We start from the raw sequence: 20,349 nt of genomic DNA on the forward strand, positions 1-20,349 counted from the left end.
TGGACTCCACGCACCTCGCTAAGCTTTCCTTATCCTGGCATCACTCAACAATACTCCTGTGGGCATTAACGCTCACTTTAATGTTGTTCAAAGCAGCGGCAAGTGGAATCCTAAATTGGAGGGAAGATCCATCCTGGTGACAGTGCATTTATTTTTTGACTCTCTGTTGCATCTTTTTTGAAAACTTAGTCACTTACTGTATCAGTCCAGTGCTATTTAAAAGGTTTGACATTTATAAGGACTGACAATCATCTTCCAGGAACCAGTTATTATGCGATAATCGGACTGACACAATATTAGAGTTTCTCTATGTGACAATTGTAACCAAAAGATATCCTGACAGGTTAAAAAAAATCTATCAGTCAAGTAAATATTTTAATCTATTCATTGCATGAATTGCCTCCTTTTTTGCCAAATAGTTGCACTCAAAATGCGAGGGAGGCAGAGAGAGTCTGTAACTAAACCATGCTGTAGTTTGTTCCTACTTTGAACTGTCAGCCAGACTGTTTACAATATTATTATATGTGTTATTAACATGATAGAAGTATTTCATTTGTTACATATCAATATCAAATTAAAGCAAGATGATTTTTTTTCACACTATTAATTTTTATTTATGTGTGTAAATGCCCTTGTAATATCATGACATGTCTACCTGATAACATGCCAAGTTAATATCCATCCATCCATTAACTACACATCGCTTAATCCTCATCAGGGTCGTGGGGGAGCTGGAGTCTATCCCAGTTGACGTATGGCGAAGGCAGGGGATACCCTGGACAGATTGCCAGTTTATCCAAGTTAATATTATTTTCTTTTTTTTTTTTTTTTAATTTTGCCATTTAAATTTTTTAAATTTAAATAAAAAGCATTCAAGTTATAAATAAACCATCCTTTCAATGACAGCTAAAGGATAGTCTCAGCTACATGAAAAACATGTTGCATCATTTACTTTCTTGCAATAAATGTACAATTGTTATGCTGGTCATCCAGCGATGAGTTAAAAGCTTTGTTTTTCCACAAGTCTTTGGCTAATTTAAGCTCACTTTCCTGTCCTTGAGCTGTGCTTTTACAGCCATCCTGTTTGTAAGCAAAAAAAATTCCCAACACAACAGATGAATATCTATCATTATGATGAATCATTTACCTGTCAGTCACTTTCCATAAGAGCTTTGACATATTGGACAGCTTAGTCAAGGAGAAAAAAAATCTCTTAAGCGCCTGAAATTAGTGGCTCAGAAATGACAGTTTAAGATGGGACAGTATCCCCGATATTGCTGACTTGTCTTCTGACTATATGAATGAATTATGATCAACAGCAAAGGACATTAAAGACTGCTCCCACCAGCACATCGACACACACTGTAGGCGAGGAGCAGGTGTTTTTAAGTACCCAATTGTGCCACTGAGAGTTGCGTCCTCAGATGGGCATCAGATGGGTTTAGCCAAGGAATTAATTTGACCCTTGCCTCCGGAAAGGGTCAAATTGACGCTGAAGGGGGAGGAAGGACCTCACCACCCACCTAGTCCCTAATCAGGTGAATATAACTAATTCAATATCGGGCACCAATGGTCACACTCAATTATCCTCATCTTTCATCTCCCAATCTGTTCCCCCATTTCCCCTAATAACCCTCTCTCTAAACTCGTCAGCATATGTGGATTTTACTCTGGACGGCTTCCTCAGTAGTTGATGGTTTGATTCTTGAAATTAAACAAAAGTTAGTTGGAGCAATAGTATGGCATTTGGGGAATATTCTAACACGCTCTCTTTGAATTTGATGAGAAAACTGATACAACTATGATTAGCTTAACTTAGCTTAGCATAGATTAACGCTCGTGTCCGGAGTTTGAATCGCAGCTTCTCCCAAAACACTGTTGGTCCCTCCCTCTGATTTCGCCCCTTTATTTGTGCACACGCGCAGTACCTGAGAGGAGTGCCCGGAGTGCTGCAGCATCTCGCCTGTTTTGCTGTTGTCCACTCTTCTACATTTAGTACATTTAGTAAATAATAAAGGAATTACGTTAGAATTCTGTATTGAGTCTAACTTGTCCTAATACCAAAATAACATGAATCTGCTAGGACGAACGAGTAAAGTTTCAATATGTGATTACACTCGTGTATCCCTCTCGATGACGTTGTTTATCAAACTTAGTGCATTTACGCGTGTATATGTGTTACATTGTTTATTTATTTCTATCTAGAGTTCAGAATTGCATGACTCCTCTGATGAAGAGTATGTCCCAGACGCCCCAACATCTTCCTCCAGAGGTCGGGCATCTAAACGAAGCCGTCAGGCGGGCTATGGAGGCCGTGGTCGGGGAGCGACGCGAGCACCCCGAGCCAAAAAACGTCCTGCAGTCTCTTGGCCTGACAAGCCGTGGGATTGGTAACTTTTCTGGAAGTTGCTGATCCCTGATGCTCTCTCCTCCACAAGCAAAACAAATGTGCGCGCGGTTGCATAGTGCGTAGCTCGCCCACCTCTGCATGGGCTTGCTTGCTGTGCGCGTAACCGTTGATTGACAGCATGACAAAGCTGAAGCTCGAACTTGATTGGTCGGCAGCGACCGGCACTTTTTGGAATAACATGGGGGTCTATGAGAGGAAGGCGGAGCTCAGGAATAAATTTTCATATCGCATCATACTAACATTATATTATAGTATCGAACTAGACTAACACATTTAAGCTTTATTAAACAATGATACATAAATTGAAAACAAACGGAAACTCCGGACACGAGCTTTAACACTGGGAAAAGGGGGTAACAGCTGACCTAGCATGTCACATCTCATTTACTTAGGCTAGGCGTGATTAGTTTGGTAAGTAACCCATTGTGAAGAAAAAAAAAGTAATTGTCATTTTAACATTTCTATTCTATTCAGTGTACAGACATCAAAGTGGTATTAATTTAACTCTTGGGAAAAAAAGGTGGACTAGCTTATTTCTCAAAATGTTGAACTATTGCTTAAAGATTTGGTTTTGTGGATATACAACATGCATTCCTCATTTTTGACCATTTTTGACTCTCCTTAAACTAGCAAAATATCCACAGGCAGGAAAAACAAAAGGGTTTAACATCAAGTCCTCCGTGGAACGTCAAGTCCTTTTTACAAATGTACTTGGCAACTTTCCACATTGGGGTTTCAAATGGCAGCCAGAGGTAACTGCTGGAATTCAACATCAGCAGCCATAAATCCTTTGTTACATTTTTGTGCACATTAATACCAACCAACCCAGTTCCACCCAAAGGAACAGAACGAATGAGAGGTCAAAACCTGGTCATTCCAGCATCTGTCTTGCCTAAGGCATAACATTCTGTATACAAACAATACAAGAATTTTATTTTGGAATCTTATAAAGTTGAGACAGATGGGATATTCTTTTCCACTGCAACCCTATTTTTGTGAGTTATTGTGCTGTACAGTCAGATAACCAGACCTCTTGTGGTTCACTCATTTAAAACTGTTCTTGAAAACAGCATCAGTTTAAATGCATCCCAGTTTATTACAGAGAGGAGGAGGATGGCAGAGGGTCTTGTCATTGGAAGATTTGTTTTAGGAGAGTCCAACAGACTTGATGAATAAGGTGCCAAGGATTTATTACCGGATTTTCCTGCAAGCCTTTGAAGTGAGCGACCGCTGCATCTCATCTGCCAATCCACACTCAAAATTGTGGCCGTGTGGGTATATTTATTACTGAGCTATTTTTAGAGCTGAGGGTTAGAGCTGAAATGCATTCATCACTGAGGAAAAGCCTTGCAATGGCACCAGTGAAGCATCAACTCCACACATGGAGTATGAGCCTGTTTTTCCTTTTAATTAAAGATGTTTATGCCTTAAGAGTAGTCAAATCTAACCCACTTCTTTTTGTGGAATTAATTAAACATTTCCCAATTTTCATCTAATCTTGTTGATTAGTTTTCATCCCCTCCGTGATGAAACTTCCCGTAGTGACATCCACAAATGACAGTTTCACTCTTGAAGTTGCTCTTTGACATGTTTCCTCCACACACCTGGGGAGTAACTGGGGTGTGTGGAATTGAGGGTGGGGTTAAACATGCAGACCTTGGCTGTGTTTTATCCACTCTGACCTTGACCATTAGCAAACATCTGCCCAACCAAAGCTTTAAAGAACCAGAGCTGTCATGGTGGCAGAGGGGAATTCTTCCGATGCCCCTCCCTGTGCATTCTGGGCTATTTTAAGTAGGGCCAGAAGTTGGTGTTTAATGATAAGCTGTGGGGCATAGCTGACATGCTTGCCATATTATTCCCTTTATGACTCAGGAAGCAATGGCTACATTGCCCCCCAACCCTCAAGGGGTGTGAATCATTAGAGCCTGTCATCAAGTGCGTCCAATCAATGTGGCTTATGGAACCCAACTGCTGCTGTTTAGCTCATGTACAGGAGAACATTGAAAATAGATGAGGTTGCTATTTTTGCAAGTATTCGTCGTCCGGCACTGTTTCCATTTCGATTCAAAATTGCCAGCTGATGACTCTAAATTCATACCAGCCGGAAAAGTTATAGTGAGCGCTATATATTTCAAAGTGCTACATTCCTGCACTGTAAAGCCGACTGTGTTCAGAGTATTTTAAAACTGTCGTAACCAATTACCTAAGAAAATGTTATGACCTATATTATTTTTTTAAAGAAACACTAATTTTAAAGGATTTGTTTTTAATTAACTATTTCTTTTTGACTCTTTTTTTAAATACATTTTAATAATTTCTTTCATTTTTTATGATTAATATTTGAATTTCTACATGATATGTTAAGGCAAAAGCACATAATGAAACTGAGTTCAGCCAACTTAACCTTAACTCAAAAATTTATGAGCACAACTTGTTACCTCTGATATAAAAGAAAAGCAAAGAAATGAAAGCGTGGTGCTCTCACCCACAATGTATTTACAAAAAAAATGAATTTCAAACATAAAGATGTCAAATTTTAAGCGGGTAATGCTTAAAACTGTCAACTCCACTTTGTCCATTCAAATGATTTATTGAGTAATAAAACAGCCTGCCTTTTCACTGACAGAAACAATTATGATCAGCGCTCAAAAACATCTTTCCACTAAACACTATTCAGCTCAAGGCTGAAAGCAGGGCCACTGTGTTACCCAAATAAAATGAAACCCTCATTGTTTGTAGAAACAGAATTTTCAGTTAAGTAAATATCTGGTTTTTGGTTGACAAGTCATACTAATACAACTAATTCAAGTTAGAAGAAGATATGTGGGCGTCAGCTGCACAATGCTGAAGGAGAGATGAACTGAATTTTTGCCCCGAAATTATTTGCCTAAATTAGAACACCAGTTTCTTAGTGTAAAGTGTAATTAAAAGTTGATAGAATCCACCAGAATGAACCAGCTTATTGAAGTAGAAGTGCACATCGTTTCAAAATAGTTACTTTATTTCATTCAGTGTAGCTCCAACACTTCAGGTTTATGGGTTTGATTTGAAAATTGTTGAGGCCATGACAGATTATGTTTTCGTATAGGGAGAAGAATCAAACGAAACCTTTCCTTCCATTCACATGCATGAAGTTTCACTTGGAAAACACGGGCTCCTCGGCAATATAGTGCTTTGCGAGGAAGAGCCAGACAAGACTCCACTCCAGATAAATAAATGATCAGCGTGCAACAAACATCAAAGAGGGATTGTGTGCTTCAAAGGGAATAAGTTCCTCACGCTCTCCAGCTCCTATAGTAAAGAATGAATATGTTTTATGCACACACACACACTTAGACACACAAACACTCTGTTTTCTATAATCCAACCTTTTTGAGATTCTAATGGCTGCATCTGCATTGATCATCCCCCGCTGAGCCAAAGCTGCCCATCCTCAATCTGAGTAGCATCAGCGGGAAAATATCCAGAATGCTTTGATTCGGTGTGCCTCCTGACTTGGAGTCCTCTCTTGGTTTTGTGAAGGACCTTCTTGTTTAACTTTCTGGTGTTTCTGGTTACAGTTCTGTCTTGAAGCCTTAATGCCGAATCCTAGCAGCTGAAATACAGTGGAGACACGACTTGTCCTCGACAGTGTTGCCATTTTTTATTGCTAATCATCTTGAATTGACCCCCGTGAACACGTTAGCTGCTACTTGTTGAGATTTTTCTTCAGCTTCTCTCACTCTCTGATTGCACAGTTTAGTCCAAGGCCAGAAACATAATGTCACATCCACACACAAAAAGCACTCAGCACTTGTGCTGCTGCTTGTTAAAATAGATTAGAGATTAAATGCTTTGGAACTGAGACATGGCAGGGTTAGAATGCTTGGAGGACATGGGACAATCAACGGTGGGACAATGCTGAACTCCTCACTCCAACCTCTCCATAAACAAATCAAACGCACATTTCTTTAATGATGTAGACATATATATCCGCTACAATGGATAGTAATTCAAACTTCGACTCAAACCCCATTATTTGCAGTAATTACTCAAACCAAAGAGGGAACAATCTCTCAAGCCTTCTCTGTATTGCAATGTGATCATCGTCTTCATTACCCTGAAATATCGCATGATAAATCCAGAATGGTGGATGATGGTGGAAATGTGCCTGTCATCACTGTAATATCTGTTAAAGCTTTTTATTAGACACAGACAGGTACAAAAAATATTAACTTTAATCTACATTTCTTTACAAATGTTTTTCTCTCTGAGTTAAATGTAAGTATCCTCTCTATGTGTATAGTGTGTGTAGTTATGCAATTTAGTATGTATGTATGTGAAAATAATTTGAGGAACTGCATTCAAAAGTATCATCTAAAATAGACATTTAGGTTTTTATTCTGCTTACATTTATCTGTTATGTGTGCTGTACAGTAAAGTGATCGACTGCGGATGTCTCATGCAGCTATATTTAAAATGTTTGCCCATGAATAGTGGTTACAAGAAAACTGTATGGTATTTTCGAATGCATACCTTTAAAGGTTGTTTTCTCAAAATGTGTTTTCCCTCTTACTCTGAGGAAGAAATCTCCACTTCAGTAGCTCTTATATACACCAAGCTGTCCAGTTTCAATTCCTGTCTATATTCTCAAGGTTTTTTGCTGAGGTGTTTGTTCATGATATCATTCATGGCCTAGTCTCACATAGCCAGACGAATTCCACAGAGCTGTGTCACTGCTGGAGAATGGTGTGACCTCAAACACCTCAACATCGTTCTGCTGTAGGGGTGAAACAGTTTGGCTTGTCAGTAGTTCTTTAAACAAATCACAGTCCTCTTGTGGTGTTAAGCCCAGGCTGCACTGATGGTGCCCTACAAATACTGACATACTGAAGAACTTTTTTGGTGAAACATTTCCATGCAGGGGAATGCAAATATTGTCATTAAAATGTTTAATTGACTGACAGAACCCAGCAGGCCTGCCTTGTTGTAGCATCCAGATCCTCAGCAAAACTTGCCATTTTCAGGATGGCATTGTTGGTGTTTGCCACAGCAAGTGGAATTTTAAAATAGTAACACAAGATAGCGAAGGAGGTGGAGAAGGAATGTCCAGAGGAAATTGCAGATTTATACCTGAAGTCAACATCCAGTGAGAATCATAGCCTGATTTTTTAAACACTTTGTTCCTAAAAACAAGCTGATGGGAGATTTTTTTTTTCTGTCTGTTGACATAATTATCTAATTTACGGAGCGATCTAAAGAGGTGTTCTGTGGAAACCTTTTTCTCCAATATGACAACAAAATGAAACAAGCAATTGCAACGGAATGAATATTTAATGAAATAATACCCAATCTGCATATTTAGGCAAAGCAGTTTGTACAATCTATAATACAAAACAGTTATTGTCTGAATGTATACAACCAGAGAATGAGGTTTTACGATGATCACTGTGATCATCACATTTTTACCCTGTCTGTAGTGTCTCGTCTCAAAATGCATTTTAAGATGTCTCAAACTCAAAGTAAACCAGAAATAACAAAAAAATTTAACAAACAAACAAATTTGACATTTTAAGAATTGTTTGGAAGTACCAAATACTTCTAAAAAATGTCCCTCTGACTTTTTAAAAATAATTGTGCTTGAAAATGCTAAAGCCAACGAGACAATCCATCTTTATATGTCATGGCCTGAATCTTTCCATGCACATATATTGTGGAAAAAAAAAAAAACTTTTAAAATTTTATCAAAGCCTCATCATTGAGCACTCTCCAGGATTTGTCAGGATCATCTAAAATCAACTTTCAGTCTAGGTTAGGTTTGCAGAATTCGATGATAATGCAGGACGTGACCCTCATAATTTCTGTTGATATTCAACTTCAGCTGTTAATATTCTCAAACAAATATTCAATTAACCACAGTATCACTGTTCAGCAGTGAACCTTGGGTCCAGTGCCCTGGGATAGCTGCCAATTTAGTGAGGTTCATGATCCAGCTTTAAAAATAGACGAGCACTTTCACTAGTGAAAATGTTTGAACTTGGTACAAACGTGTACTGTTAAAGACTCTAAAGACAAACTTGGTGAACAAACAATGGATGTTTCTTTTATGTTATACTCAAATGACCTGTTTCATTACATTTTAGTCATTTAGAGGAACCATATGCTGTTTGTGGCTTTTCATTTTCTGTTTTAATCTCTTTGCATTTTCTTTTTTTCCCCGTGTTTTCCTTTCCCTTCTCTCCCAGCTCTCCGTTCTTCTTGCTGTTTCATCCCTCTGCTTCCGTTAGAGTGGGGGATGTCTGTTTTTCTCAGCCTGCTTATCTACTAGGTCTGTATTGCTGTGGAATGGTGTTTCCAGCCCCATTTGTTATTGTGCTATCAACCTCCTTGATACCGTGTCACCATGAGTTATGGATATCAGGGTGTGTTTGACAGTGATACGCACTGTGGATTGCAAATGTTATCTGGAAATCATTACTGTTTATGATAGACAACGCGTATGTGTCCGATGCCAGGGTTGTGTGTCCGTATGGATGGCTGTGGAAATGTTGCATGTGTTGGATTTGTGCCTGAACAGTGCTTGTGTGTCAGAATGCATTATGGCTCTGTGCATGCTTATATGCAATGGCAGCGCCATTCCTCCACGCTGGATATGATTGTTCATTTGTGGGGGTGAGCTCATTCCTTTTCCACCTTTTGGGTGTTCAGAAACAAGAGTCTTTGTTTTTGTGAGTCTCTGTCGTGCTGTTTCCTTCCCTTTGTTGCGTTTGGAATTGATGCTTTATGTTTTCATTTTTCTGCCCTAATGTTTGAGCAAAACTGCATTGAATTGAATTATCTGTGTTGCCTGGATCTTCTTAATTACATGAAAGGCTCAAACTTCTGAAAGCAAACCCCATAATTGGCACCCAACAGAGCATCCTCATTAATGGGCTGGACTGGAGCATCAGAGCTTCCCTGATGTAGTCACCCTTTGTGGGGAGAATTTGAGCTTTTCCCTTTAGGGTATTGGCTCAAGACACCACAGTCAGAGTTAAAGAGATTTGTCAGTAACAGATTGGTTCTCTGTACCATGAACCTCCCTTGTTAACCAGTCAGCCACCCTGAGTGTTCTATTTTAATGTGTTCATGAGAGATATTTAAAGCTTCTGCTTTATTCCAAATCATCAGTGTCCCATCTTGGCCTGTATATAAGTCTTGTATTTGACTTGAGGCATGCATCAGCCTGTTGATGCCACTCGTCCAGTCTGTTGGATCTGGGTGTCTTTAATGACCGGGTGCCCCCTCCTCCCCCTTCTTTTCCCTCCCTTCCCAACTTGGAAGATCTATACAACCGCAACCAACACTGGACATGGAGGACTATGATGTTCGCTCGGCCGCAAGCATCCTGGCCTCAGTGAAAGAGCAGGAGGCGCGCTTTGAGCAGCTGACCCGAGCCCTTGAGGAGGAGCGCCGCAACGTCACCCTGCAGCTAGAGCGTGCCAATCTACCTTCCAACCCCCCACCAGCCAACCGCTGGCGTGGCAGCAAGTGGTGATGCAGGTAAATGATGCCAGCATGCTGGCCAACCCCTCTCTCGTCTTTTCTATCACCAACCTGCGCCACCATGTGTCTCCCTCCCCGTGACATCCGCCTCTCCTGCTCCCTCCTTCAATCTGAGCGAGCTCATCCCATCGGCATGTTTGCTCACGGTCATTGCTTTTCATCATTGGTGGAACTCGATAATCTCTTTGTTCAATTTCTCTGTGATTTGGGACACTTGTTCCCATTGTCTGAACCCGCTGTCCTGGATGTTGTGCAATAATCTGCTCTGTGGTGACTCATCTTTAAAACCAAACTGATAAGATTCAACTTCTCATTCTGTCTTCCTTCGCCTCCTCCTTCTACGCCACCGCTTGCCATTCAATCCCATCTCCTTTCGCCCACTGGTCTTTGATATTGTCTGGAGGTGCTGCTGATTGGATGTGGCCTTTCGCCCAGCTCTGGCCAGCGTCTGAGGGACATTAGAGACCTGGCCAGGGCTTCTATCAATGCTGGCTGACTCTGCAGGAACAAGAAATGTAAGATGTGAAAATGAGACTGCTGCAATCAGCAGTCACAACAAGCACATAGGTTTACATACTTCAAACTGTTAGGGGCCGACAGAAAATGTTACAGCTTTCTGTTTTAATAACTCCCACAGTCAGGCAACATGAAATCTTGTTTTCCTGGTTATTTTCAGTCTTTGAAGGTATGACTGCCACACATGTTTCTATTGTGCTGATGTTCCCATACCCCTCTTTCCTACTCGTGGGTGATGATCACTTCTTTGAAGAAAGCCTCTCAGAGTGTACAAGCGTTTTACTAACTAGAATTTGAAAGCACAATTTGACAATGCAGCACCTGTAGTACATGGATACATCACCTTTAATCACGGTAAAGGAGGCAGTCTCATGTATTATTGATAGAACAAGACTTGCAGAGATGGAACTGCATTGCCTGCATTTGCCTGTGGTTGTATTTGCCTGCAGTCGCATTTTGTTAACAGTCAGTGTCAGTGTTCATTTTTAAAGGGCTTGCTGCCAATTTGGCCTCATGAAGGGGTAATGAAGAGGATGCAGGAAAAGTATATGCAGGGGGGTAGAGTAAACTTGTCAGCCTCACACCCACCACAAGGTAACCTGCTGATTTGAAATGTTGTGTGTGTGAGAGGCTGAGAGTGAAGTCCTCCCTCCTCATAAATTCTTCTATGATTTACTGGAACAGTCTCAACATGGCAGACAGTGAATTAACATACTCTCCTGCGCTGTCTCTCACAGATCACATTCACAGACATCCTCCCACCAAACTGAATCACTTATTTGGTTACCAGGAATTGGACTGTCAGTTTTATCATAAACACCTAAATGCCAAACAAAGGTGGGTGTGTGGGAGGGAATGTCAGGGGAAATTGATCTGGGTCAAACAGCACCTGAGTGCTTGGCAACACCTATTCTCAGCCCTCTACCAGAAAGTGTTGTGCCATAAGCGTGTGCTGTGAGACCCACTCTATTCATATAATGAGGTGGTATGAAGGATGAGGAATGCATCAGGTTGTTCTCTTTATCTCTGTCTCCTCCTCGCTCAGTTTCCCCCACACACTCACATTCAATCCTTAGGCTGCATGATGGATTAAAATGAGCAGGATCAGTAACCGAAGGTTCAGATTCACAACCCCAGGGGCCAGATTCAATGAGGTCTGCCATTATTTAAAGTTGAGGTCATGACAGAAAAAGTGGGACTAGTCTGATTAATGTAATCAGATGCAAGTAGACACTAATGAGCGTGATAAGCCATTGATCACAGAGCGCTCTGCCACAGGGCGTTCACCTCAGAACGGGCTGGGTCTAAACATCCAGCGGGCAGCGAACACTTTTATCTGCTTTTATCATATCGTCAGCTTTTTAACACAGGCAGCTCAGTGGGTTGAAAGTAAACATGAGGGCAAAGACCTCAGTTCTCAGAGATCGAGTGGGTTACATTAAACATATCAACACAGCAATTTATGATAAGTCACTTCAAACAGTGTGCTGATGTGCTTGAAACTGTTGAGCTCTTCGGTCATGGCCCCAACTCTGGTTTGTTGGTTTTACCTTGGATAGCAGCCAAAAGACTCAATAAATTCTAATGGTTTAAACGTGTTATCGGGTGATATAGCAGCTGTTTTACCTCAAATTTAGATTTGTTGCATTTTCAGGCATTGAGTTTGGTGTCATGTTTTTGACTAATGTCAATTTGGCGTAGCAGTTTTGCTTACAGGGAACAGTTTCTAGCTGATTGTTAATTTTGTAAAACCTCAACCTGCTTAATATTTTATTTTCCTCATGCCATGGTAACATTGTTTACTGTGAGCATTTTATTATGTTGAAGTCAAGAATTTAGCTTTAAAGAACTGTCAGCATGACCTGTACACCCTTGACCTTGTTGAAAAGAAAATTTCTGTCTAAGACTAAACTTTCCAAGAATTCCATGTTGTTTTCTTGGACTTAAGCTGCATCAGCTCACTGTTTTGATTTATATCCCCTGCAGAGCATGGCAACAAAATAATGGTCCCAGCAACCATCGTCATTTAAGTCTCCCTGCTTAGTTGGAGTGCACACAGCTGAATAAGGATTAAGAATTATGTGGTTCGACTTGTTTTCCGAATATCACTTTAAGATATTTGTTTTGCCCTGCATGATGCTAGCACATGTTTAACAAGGTAGCCCACCACCCAAAGCTTTGACCATTGTATTGCCACAATGAGTGTGGGAGAGGGTCTTGTAAACATCACTGCCTACTTTCTAAATTGAATTCTAATCTCATTCACTTGCAGTATAACACTTTATGAATTGCCGCCAAAGAAGAGAATTAGAGTGTTTATGCTATGCTGCCCTGTGAGGAAAATAACAACAATGGTGTCAGACAGTCCATTAGCTTGTCTGATGAAATTATCAAAAGAGATTCAGTGACCCGAACCAGGAAGCCTTAGAATTTCCATCCGACAGCACCAACATGTGATCACTCACATGCTAAGATCATGCCCTTTCTTCATTTGATATCATGTTTTCCCATCGTAATTGATTTTTGCCTGAAGCAGCGTTATCGCCAGGCTCTGAAAGGTCAAGTGGTGCATGGTGACAGTTCTGTGTGTGGAAAAAGGCAGACAGCACTCAGACAACCACGTCTGTCTAGAGCTAAGGGAGAAGGTGACCTCATTTCATATACACCAGACGCCTAATCTATCTACCCACAGTCGCTGCCTAGCGCATGCATAGATCCCATCTCGAGGTGTGTGCAGTCACCGACTTCATTTAAGGGGAAACGTGGGATAATTTCTCGCACTGTGGATGTCATAAATGTTTGGTGTTTGGTATTCAAAATGGCTATATTCAGTGGGGTTCTAGTATTGCAGAGGCATATCACCCCTTTGTGCAATGTTGTGGGAAGTTTCAAAGGCTTGTGAGCTTTAGGGAGAGGGAAACAGTGCAGCCTTTGATCTGTGCTGCTGTCTGTGCTGAAGATGTACAGGCCCTGGCCCTGCAATGGCACCACAGCACTCAACAACAATCGCCCCAGCCTCCTCCACCCACTTCATCCATAACCCCAAAGCCCCCCAGCCCTGTCTAGGCACAATGGACACAAGGGCTGAGGGTGCTATAGCGACAGAAGATCTATCCTTCCACTGCAGGGCTCGGGAGCCCTGTACCCTCGTAAATCACCAGCCTAACAATGAGCCTTAGTTACCCCCTCCCCCCTCTGTCTTCCCTGTCTTCTTCCCTTGGTGTGGCATCAGAACCTTCTTGCCTCCCATAAACACCCTAATTACCTTGGTGTCAAACTGCCTTTGTTTATTTTTGTATACTCACTGTTCGTCTAGCCCCCTAGAACCCTTTCCTCTCATTATGAAGCAGCCTACAGAAAAGTCAACATTAAAATTCTAAAAAATTTGTTGTTTATTTTCCAAACTTCTATATGGAACACCTAAACATGTCTCACCACCGATTAAAGGTTACATGGTCCTACTGGACATGACAGTCTTGAGATGCTCATATGTTTCAATAATCTTCAAAGACTGATGCAAACAAGACAAACTGAGCAGGAGTACCGTTGCTCATGGCGGATTGTCCAGCAGGTGTTCATACCTATAGTTTTGATTCTTCTGATCAGAGTTAGTTCATTGAATTGGCATTTTCTCCAAGGTGCAGTTTCTTTTCTTTCGAAAATCCATAAAAACAAAGACAGTCATGTATTACTGGTCAGATGTGTGTGGGGCAGCAGGAAGTAAATACAAAGAGAATGTCCAGTCTGCAGGAACAGGCGGAATATATGTGAGAGAGACATTGCTAGTGAGACACCGCTGAAATTACAGTAGCCATTTAGCTCAAACTTAGAGTGCACTTGGTAGTTGGGTCAGATAAGATGTCAGATCACGTTCTGAACACAAGCTAATGACTCCCAAAATTTTTGCCACTTTAACTGGCCTAAACACCACACATGTGAAACACCCTTAGTGTTGATGGTACAGTTTCTCCTTACAGCTTGTTGAAGCTTAAAGTAGTGCTTCTCAAGTTTCCAAATCAGCAAGATGTTGCACAATTTGTTTATTTCCATAGGTTTTAGCTATGACAGGAGCATGGTGCTAGAGGTATCACTGTCAGGATTCATTGGACAGACTGTGATGAAATTTTAATCACTATGACAGGTGCCATTGTTTTATTAAGTCTGGGATCTAATGTCAAAATGATTCTATAGGCAATGCAATCTATTTGCTTTGCCTTAGTACATTTCTCAACCTTAAGCTAAAATGTAGAGTGCAAGTGCCATTAAGATTCTAGATTATCTTTTAGTCACCCTACTTCAACATTAAGAGTCACGTTTGAGGCAATGGCCCATGAATCACTGTGCTAACTACTCACTATGGGCGGGAAAGTCCTTTTTGTGTCTCATCTTGGCACAGGGGCTGACATGGAAGGACAGGAATTTTTACTCAAGGTTGGGGATGTGCATATTCCTCTTGTTAAGGTGAAAATCGAGAGAGAGTGGTTTGAAGGAGAGGCGGTGGAAAAGCCTTTTGTACTCTGGGCTATTTATATTCCTCTGGGGCGGCTCAAACCTTCATCCTTCAAATCAGCCTCAACGTTGGTGGACTTAATTCCTGTCCTGGTGCACCTCCCTGCCATTTGATCACAATCCATTAAACCATTATGCTCACTAAAAGCACTAAGAGGGGTAGCTGAATACTACTCCCCTTTCCTTCACCACACATCCTCTCTGTGCACACAGATAGGTGAGAAGGCAGGCTAGCTAGACAACGCCTCAGTCTGAAGGTTCTAGACAACATGGAAGTCTGATTATGTAGTTTCCACCAAAATATGTAATAGGTTCATTGATCCTGAGCACAAAATATATTATTTTCACAAATAATTTTGCAAAACTGCAAGACATGTTTTAAAGAATAGTCCTGTGGCAGGACTCATCACTCCACAGAGGTTGTATTTAGTGTTTGTACAGGTGTATTTTTTAAACAAATTTGGTACTTAAACTTCACCAGTTAGTTTAGGTTATAGCAAACAGTGACTGAAAAGCAAAGACAACAGCAACAGAAAACTAGGGCTGCAACTAACAATCTTTGTCTTTGTTGAAAAATATATTTATGATTGTTTGGTGTATAAAATGACAGAAAAACTGAAAAATATTGATTGGTGTTTCCCCAAAATCCACGAAAACACGCTCAACTGTTTGTTTATATTTGTTTTGTCGTTCACAATCCAATATATTCAGCTTACAGCCATAGAGAAGAAAACAAATGAGAAACCATTCAAGTTCAAACAAACTGTAATCAGAGAATTTTGAATCGTTTTCACAAAAAAATTACTCATACCGATTGATTGATAATCAAAACAGTTGCTGATAAAGTTAGTAACTGACATGTAATCCATTAATTGGTCAATTGTTGCAGCTCTGTTGATTAAGTAAAAGAATGGCACCACAAGTGACTCGTACTTTAGTCTGTGGAGGAAAATCATGCAGACTTTGTTGCTATTTTTATGTAAAAAGTTAAATAGAATCCCAGGAAAACGTCAGTTATAAAGCAGAGGGCAAAAACCCTGGGTATATCACAATTTTACAGCCTTTATTATGAAACCAGTGTCCACCAACAAAGATATTACACATTTTGGTGTGAGTCTGCTTTGTACTTGAAGATGGCCATGGTAGTGTAAACAGACCTCTGGGCTTGACCGGTAAATTCACAGACTAAACTACAGCCCATGTGTTTAAAATAAAGCTCTTCTCCTTCACAAGGCCCCGGAGTCACCTGAGGAATGTGACCTCGTCCTTCCTAGTGTCCAGCAGGATAAATAAACAAGGCTGGACGCTGACCCTCCTATAAGTAAAAAAGGAAAAAAGAAAATTGAAAACAGTCTCAGCATTTTATAGTATAGCTGGAGGTGTTCTTCAAAGCCTTGATTTAATTATCCCCATGAGCTTAACATACCCATGCGACATTTTTACGACATGACTTACAAGCATGTAAATGTTGATCAAATGAGGAACAGAAGCCGCACGGAGTCTTGTTTTGAAAGATTTGTTGGAGTAAATTCACACTTAATTAGACAGAGCATTCCTGAAGACTACGAATGTCTTTCTGACCAAATGGACTAAGAGCTAAACATTTCTTTGTGTTTTCTTACTAGAAGTTACTACAATGTGAATGTTCAAGCCCACTACCAAATAACATTCAGCCAGGACCTCCATGGTATAAAATGTAAAACTCTCCTACTGTTGCTTCACAGCAAATACATACAATCATGTAAACTGACCTCAGAAGCTATTAATTAAATCACTAATGCACACTTGTTCAAATGGCAGAACTGCATTCAAAGTTCTTAGAAAGCTAAAAAAAAAAAAAAAAGACAACTCTGCTTTTTAAAATCTCACTAAGGTAGACAAATCAACTAATGAAATAAGTCCTCTCAAAAGCTACAAACTAAACAGCAGATGAATCATCTCAGAGGAGACAGCCTTAACTCTCAGCTGGATACTTTACCTGAAACTAGTCTATAATCTTGACTCTATTTAACAGTCACAGAAGCAGTCCTCTTGGTATTTCCTGTAAATCACCAGTCTTACACCTGTGTGAACTGGAGTCATTATCAGCGTGTGACTTCTCTACGTCAGCAGTGTATGTGCAGCAGCAGTAGTCTACAGTTCATATACCATCAGACTGCAGCCATGAAGTCAGACCCATGTATTGACTTGCACTCGCACTCTGGCTGACTGACTTAATGAGTTCTGGCGTCGCCTCAGGCCGAGGCACACTGCGCATCTGGACAGACTATGAAAAGACTGGACATCACAGAACCTGGAATCTGCAAACCTTTGCTGTTTTGTGTCACAGGGTTGCACACACACACTCAATCAAAAAAAAAAAAAAAGACATAGTTTGTCTTAAGCTAAAGCCAGGCTGCAGGGCCCTCTTTATATGCTGCTGTACTTGAATAGGGTGATGCACAAAGAAATAGGGCCTTGTCTGTTTACTGTCTCACACAGAGAGTCAGAGAGAGATTCTTGAATGTAGACGAGCATGATAATAAAGCTGGAATGTGTAAAACTAAGGGCACTACTCTTGCCAGTCGTCCTTCTTCTGAGGCCCTGTTCAAGCTCACCATTCTGCGCTGGACTAAACACACACTCCATCTGTGCAAAAAAAGTCACAACTTTAACCTTCTTTAAAAACATTGTTAAAAAGAACAGTGTTGAACAGTTACAAATGGATTTTAGCCACTTTTATATGTGATTGTTTTCCTAAGCAATATCACACAGCTAATAGAATTTCTAAGAAATTGCCAAATGTAGTGGCTTAAAAATCTGCCAAAAATCATCATCAGCCACCTGAAACCTGAAAACTACAAACAGGTGAAGCGATTGGATAAAGAAACACAAACCAGAAGATATTTCCCCCTATAGCAGAATGATAATGAGGTGCAGCCGGACCGTTCTACACAGCACTAAGGATCATCAACATTCAGAGGTTGTATCAGAGTTGTTTTGGAAGCACAAATGGGGAAAAACACAATATGAAAGAGGTGATTTTAAGGTTGTGGCTGATCTGGTGCATGAGAAAAATACACAAAAAATTAACATAATCTATCTGCTAATAGAAATAAAATGCCAAAAGATAGAAGAATTTCTAATCAAATTTTGCTGAAAGGTGCATTAAGCCCTGAGACAAATCATTAGCAGTTAGCTCAGTTATAGACATACCCTTTAAAGGTCATTAGAGAGACTCCAGAACAGATGCAATGTTAAGCTAAAACGAAGGTTCTAATAAAAATGTTTTTTGGGTGTGAAAGTTAGTGATGTGCTGTGTGTCAGCTTTCTGACTGGTTCGGATTCTGTTGTTTGTGCTTCCTTCAGTGCCCCAATTACGCATGACAAGATGGAAAACAAGGGAAAGCCTAATCCTGTTACAGCTGTATTACAAATCTTGCCGTGCAATTACAAAATTGCGACATAAAAACAGAAAATAGAACCTTTTGATCTGAAGTGATGTCATTTAAACAGAGCTTTATTTCCCTAAATGAAGGGAAAATTGCCTTTTTGCAAGACAAAAGCCCCCAATAGATTGGACTCTAATCCTCTGCATCGCTGAATAGCCATTTTTCAAGGGGAAAATAAAACATGATAGTCAAAGTCGTTAGATAAGGGCTTTTTTGCAAACTGTGCCGTTGTTAGAATAAACAGCAGTCAGCCTATAGCAGCACATCATCATGCCCTGTAGATGCTCAAACACGCATACATAGATCATTTTTGTCATCAGGCTCCTATACTGTGCAGAGTTTGCCCCATAAAGCCACAAAGTCACTGTTATCCTTAAAATTACTTTTCATCAGGGCCTGCTTTGTGCATACTGGGGTATTTAGTTAAACTAACTCACCTCGTTATTAAAAGTCTGAGGGTAAAGGAATGTTTCTAAGAAAAGGTATTCTTGGCAGTGTGGCAAAGAACGAAAAATTAAATGTCATTAAAGTTTCCTTTGAAACGAAAGATTATAAAAGCATTCTTTGTAACGAAGCACCACATGGATTTTCCTCCCTTCAGACTATTTTCTGTATCTGCCTTTTCTCTTCCATTCTTTTCCGTGTTTCTGTGCATCAGCCATCATGAATGGAAGTGAAAAACATGATTCTAACAGATGTAGCTTCATTGGAGGTGTCTGGCTGTCAAAGCGCGCCTTGTTGCTCAACATTAACCTTTCTACCATCTGTTTCACACTATAAGCTCTGATAGACTAAAGCCGACTTCAGGAGCTTTGATTACAACTCCTGGATTATTCATACACCTTTTACATTTATTTTACAAGATCTAGGTGTGGGTTGAATGGACTCTAGTGAATACAGATTTTGTCTGACAGTAGCAGGTATTCCATGGAAACAGTACATAAGGTCAGCCTCTGATGCTGAACACATTCTCGGGTTTATTTTGAAATGAAACGTTGAACATACTGTATTAGTTTGGGTATTTAGTTTACCCCCTGTTGAAAATCATCTCCAACATGAGGCTATTTTTCTCTAAGCAACACAGAAAGACTGATGCACACTTTTATTCCCAGTAGGTTAGACTTTTGTAGCACTTTTCTTACTGGTCTACAGAAGAATATAGTGAACCAGCTTCCGAATTCTGCTGCACGAGTCCTGATAAAGACCAAATGGAGAGCATGTATTATGCCTGCTTTAAAGTCTTTACACTGTTAGTTTTCATATTGATTTCATATTGAGGCACTACATGGCCTTGCACCAGACTACTTCTCTGAAGTAATGTTGATGCATGAACCAGGAAGGCCCCTCACATCCTGCAGTTTTTGTCTCTCAGCTGTGCTACAAAGCAGAGCAAATACATTTGGTGAAGCTGCTTTCAGCCATTACACACTGAGCTGCTGGAACAGCTTCCAGATGAACAGAAAATATTGATATTTTTAAACACAGACGAAAAGCCCATCTAGTCAGTCTGACTTTCATGCAGTGTTTTAGAGTTGTATTGTTTTTGTATTTAAATGTATTCAGGTTTCTTTTATCATCATTATTATTTTATAAACATCTTACTCTTAATATGTTCATATATGCTGTGAAATATTTTATAATTGTGCTTTGAATGATATTTTTATTGATTGCAACAACTTTTATTTATGTTTTATCATCTTAACTATCCATCAATCATTTTGTCTTTCAATGTCGTTTGGTATGTATTAGACTTTAAATCATCTCCTGCTTTCTCAGTTTATCATAAAGGACTTTGATGTGCTTTTAATTAGTTTGAAAAATGCTGTATAAATAAAGTATTTATAAATTATTGATTGATACTGTTGATTGCTCTGACAGATTGCCTTTTGATAACTGCTGTATTACTTTTAGCCATGCTACCATGCTAGCATAGTTCTAGAAATAAGAAGAAAATTC

General features: G+C 40.1%; 1 protein-coding gene and 1 long non-coding RNA gene across 3 annotated transcripts in view; both read left to right on the top strand.

The window, feature by feature from the left end:
- The window catches only part of LOC127534823 (uncharacterized), a 132,026-nt gene extending 123,328 nt beyond the window's left edge, over positions 1-8,698 (top strand). For both annotated transcript variants that reach the window (XR_007943401.1, XR_007943400.1), the window contains one exon: positions 8,638-8,698. This is a non-coding gene — a long non-coding RNA (uncharacterized LOC127534823). The remainder of the gene's footprint in view (positions 1-8,637) is intronic.
- Positions 8,699-9,715: 1,017 nt separating this feature from the next.
- Positions 9,716-20,349, top strand: part of arvcfb (ARVCF delta catenin family member b) — a 158,593-nt gene continuing 147,959 nt past the window's right edge. The window contains 2 exon segments of the mRNA XM_051951034.1: positions 9,716-9,896; positions 9,899-9,934. Of these exon segments, the coding sequence (XP_051806994.1) occupies positions 9,744-9,896; positions 9,899-9,934 (189 nt within the window). The 5' untranslated portion in view covers positions 9,716-9,743.

Source organism: Acanthochromis polyacanthus, chromosome 7 (assembly GCF_021347895.1).
Source record: "Acanthochromis polyacanthus isolate Apoly-LR-REF ecotype Palm Island chromosome 7, KAUST_Apoly_ChrSc, whole genome shotgun sequence".
In the NCBI taxonomy this organism is placed as follows: Eukaryota; Metazoa; Chordata; class Actinopteri; family Pomacentridae; genus Acanthochromis; species Acanthochromis polyacanthus.